At 40.6% G+C, this 1,233-nt stretch overlaps 1 protein-coding gene across 1 annotated transcript in view; it reads left to right on the forward strand.

Moving 5' to 3' along the window:
* Positions 1-456: 456 nt before the first annotated feature.
* The window catches only part of LAP3 (leucine aminopeptidase 3), a gene marked incomplete at its 5' end in the record, with an annotated part of 13,454 nt that continues 12,677 nt past the window's right edge, over positions 457-1,233 (forward strand). The window contains one exon of the mRNA XM_008942424.1: positions 457-511. Coding sequence (XP_008940672.1) covers positions 457-511 — 55 coding nt within the window. The remainder of the gene's footprint in view (positions 512-1,233) is intronic.

Genomic DNA, 1,233 nt, shown 5'->3' on the forward strand with positions numbered 1-1,233 from the left:
CTGAAGTGCATTAAAGTATACAAACTTTAATATATAATTAATTATATTATTAGAATTCAATATTGTTATAATTTATTTATATTTATTACATTCTATTTTATATCATAATTATATTATACTTTAATATAGCACTATCTTTAGTATAATGTAATACTACAAACACCAATGAGAACAGTCTTTTTTATCATTATTAGTGTTTGTATCCATACTGCTTCTCAGGCTGGTGTTTGCTTCTGCCAGGCCAAGCGGTTTAGAGGGGAGCTCCTGTGGGACAAAAACAAGCACTGAGGAAACTGATACAGATTGTCCATGGGAACTGACCTTTCTGTGAATCAGCACTGAGCCAAGTGTCCCAGTACAGGGCTGAGGAGCATGGCATGGTGGTGGACTGAATGTAGCACCATAAGTTTTATTACCAATACTGACTTCTTTGTTAAGGATCTTTTTGTGTTCTAGGTCTGGGCCACCTTTGAAGAAAGGCAAAACACGGGTATTCCATGGTTTGCATCAGGTATGAACTTGGCTTTTTGTTTGCATACTGATTGTGTGAGCTTTGCCCTTACATCTTATTTTCAGGTGAGTTCACTGCTGGGCTTGTATAAATGCTCTGCTCTTCTGTCCCCCTCTCAGCAGAAGACACAGTTCTCACCAAAATCTGCTGTTCCACAGGCCCTGTGTGATTGTTACAATCTAACAGACCAGCTATTTGTGATGGAAGGGGGAGCCTCAGATTAAGTTCATTTTTCTTCAGAGCTATGGGAAGTCTGTTTGCTTATATAACCTTGAGTTTTATACAAATTTGGTTTCATTTTTTAAAAGGCTCCTTTAATCATCATTTCCTCCTTTTTGCCTTCCGCTTGCAGCAAGCATTTAGTCTGCTGTGCTATAGTCCCCTTGGCGTTCTGGAGCTTTGGTGTGTTACCTGGCAAACCATTCCAGCTCAGCCTCTGAAGTGATTTTTATTTCCTCGAACATAGTCCAGTGCCAAAAAAGGTTGCACTTCTCCAGCTCAGTTCTGGCCTTTGTTGCAGCTGGAAAGCTGGATCTGCTTTCAAAGAACTCTTAAAAGTGCCAGGTTTACTCTGTGTTGAGCATAAAGCCCTATCTGCTGGGGTACACACAATTAACTATTAACTGCACACAATTAACTGTTATCTGGGCAGCAGAAGGACTGGTTGCACGGCTGTGGTAACGATTGGGAGTGCAAGGCAGTGGCACCGTACAGGCATTCCT

Source organism: Merops nubicus, unplaced genomic scaffold, assembly GCF_000691845.1.
Source record: "Merops nubicus isolate BGI_N331 unplaced genomic scaffold, ASM69184v1 scaffold40846, whole genome shotgun sequence".
Taxonomy (NCBI): Eukaryota; Metazoa; Chordata; class Aves; order Coraciiformes; family Meropidae; genus Merops; species Merops nubicus.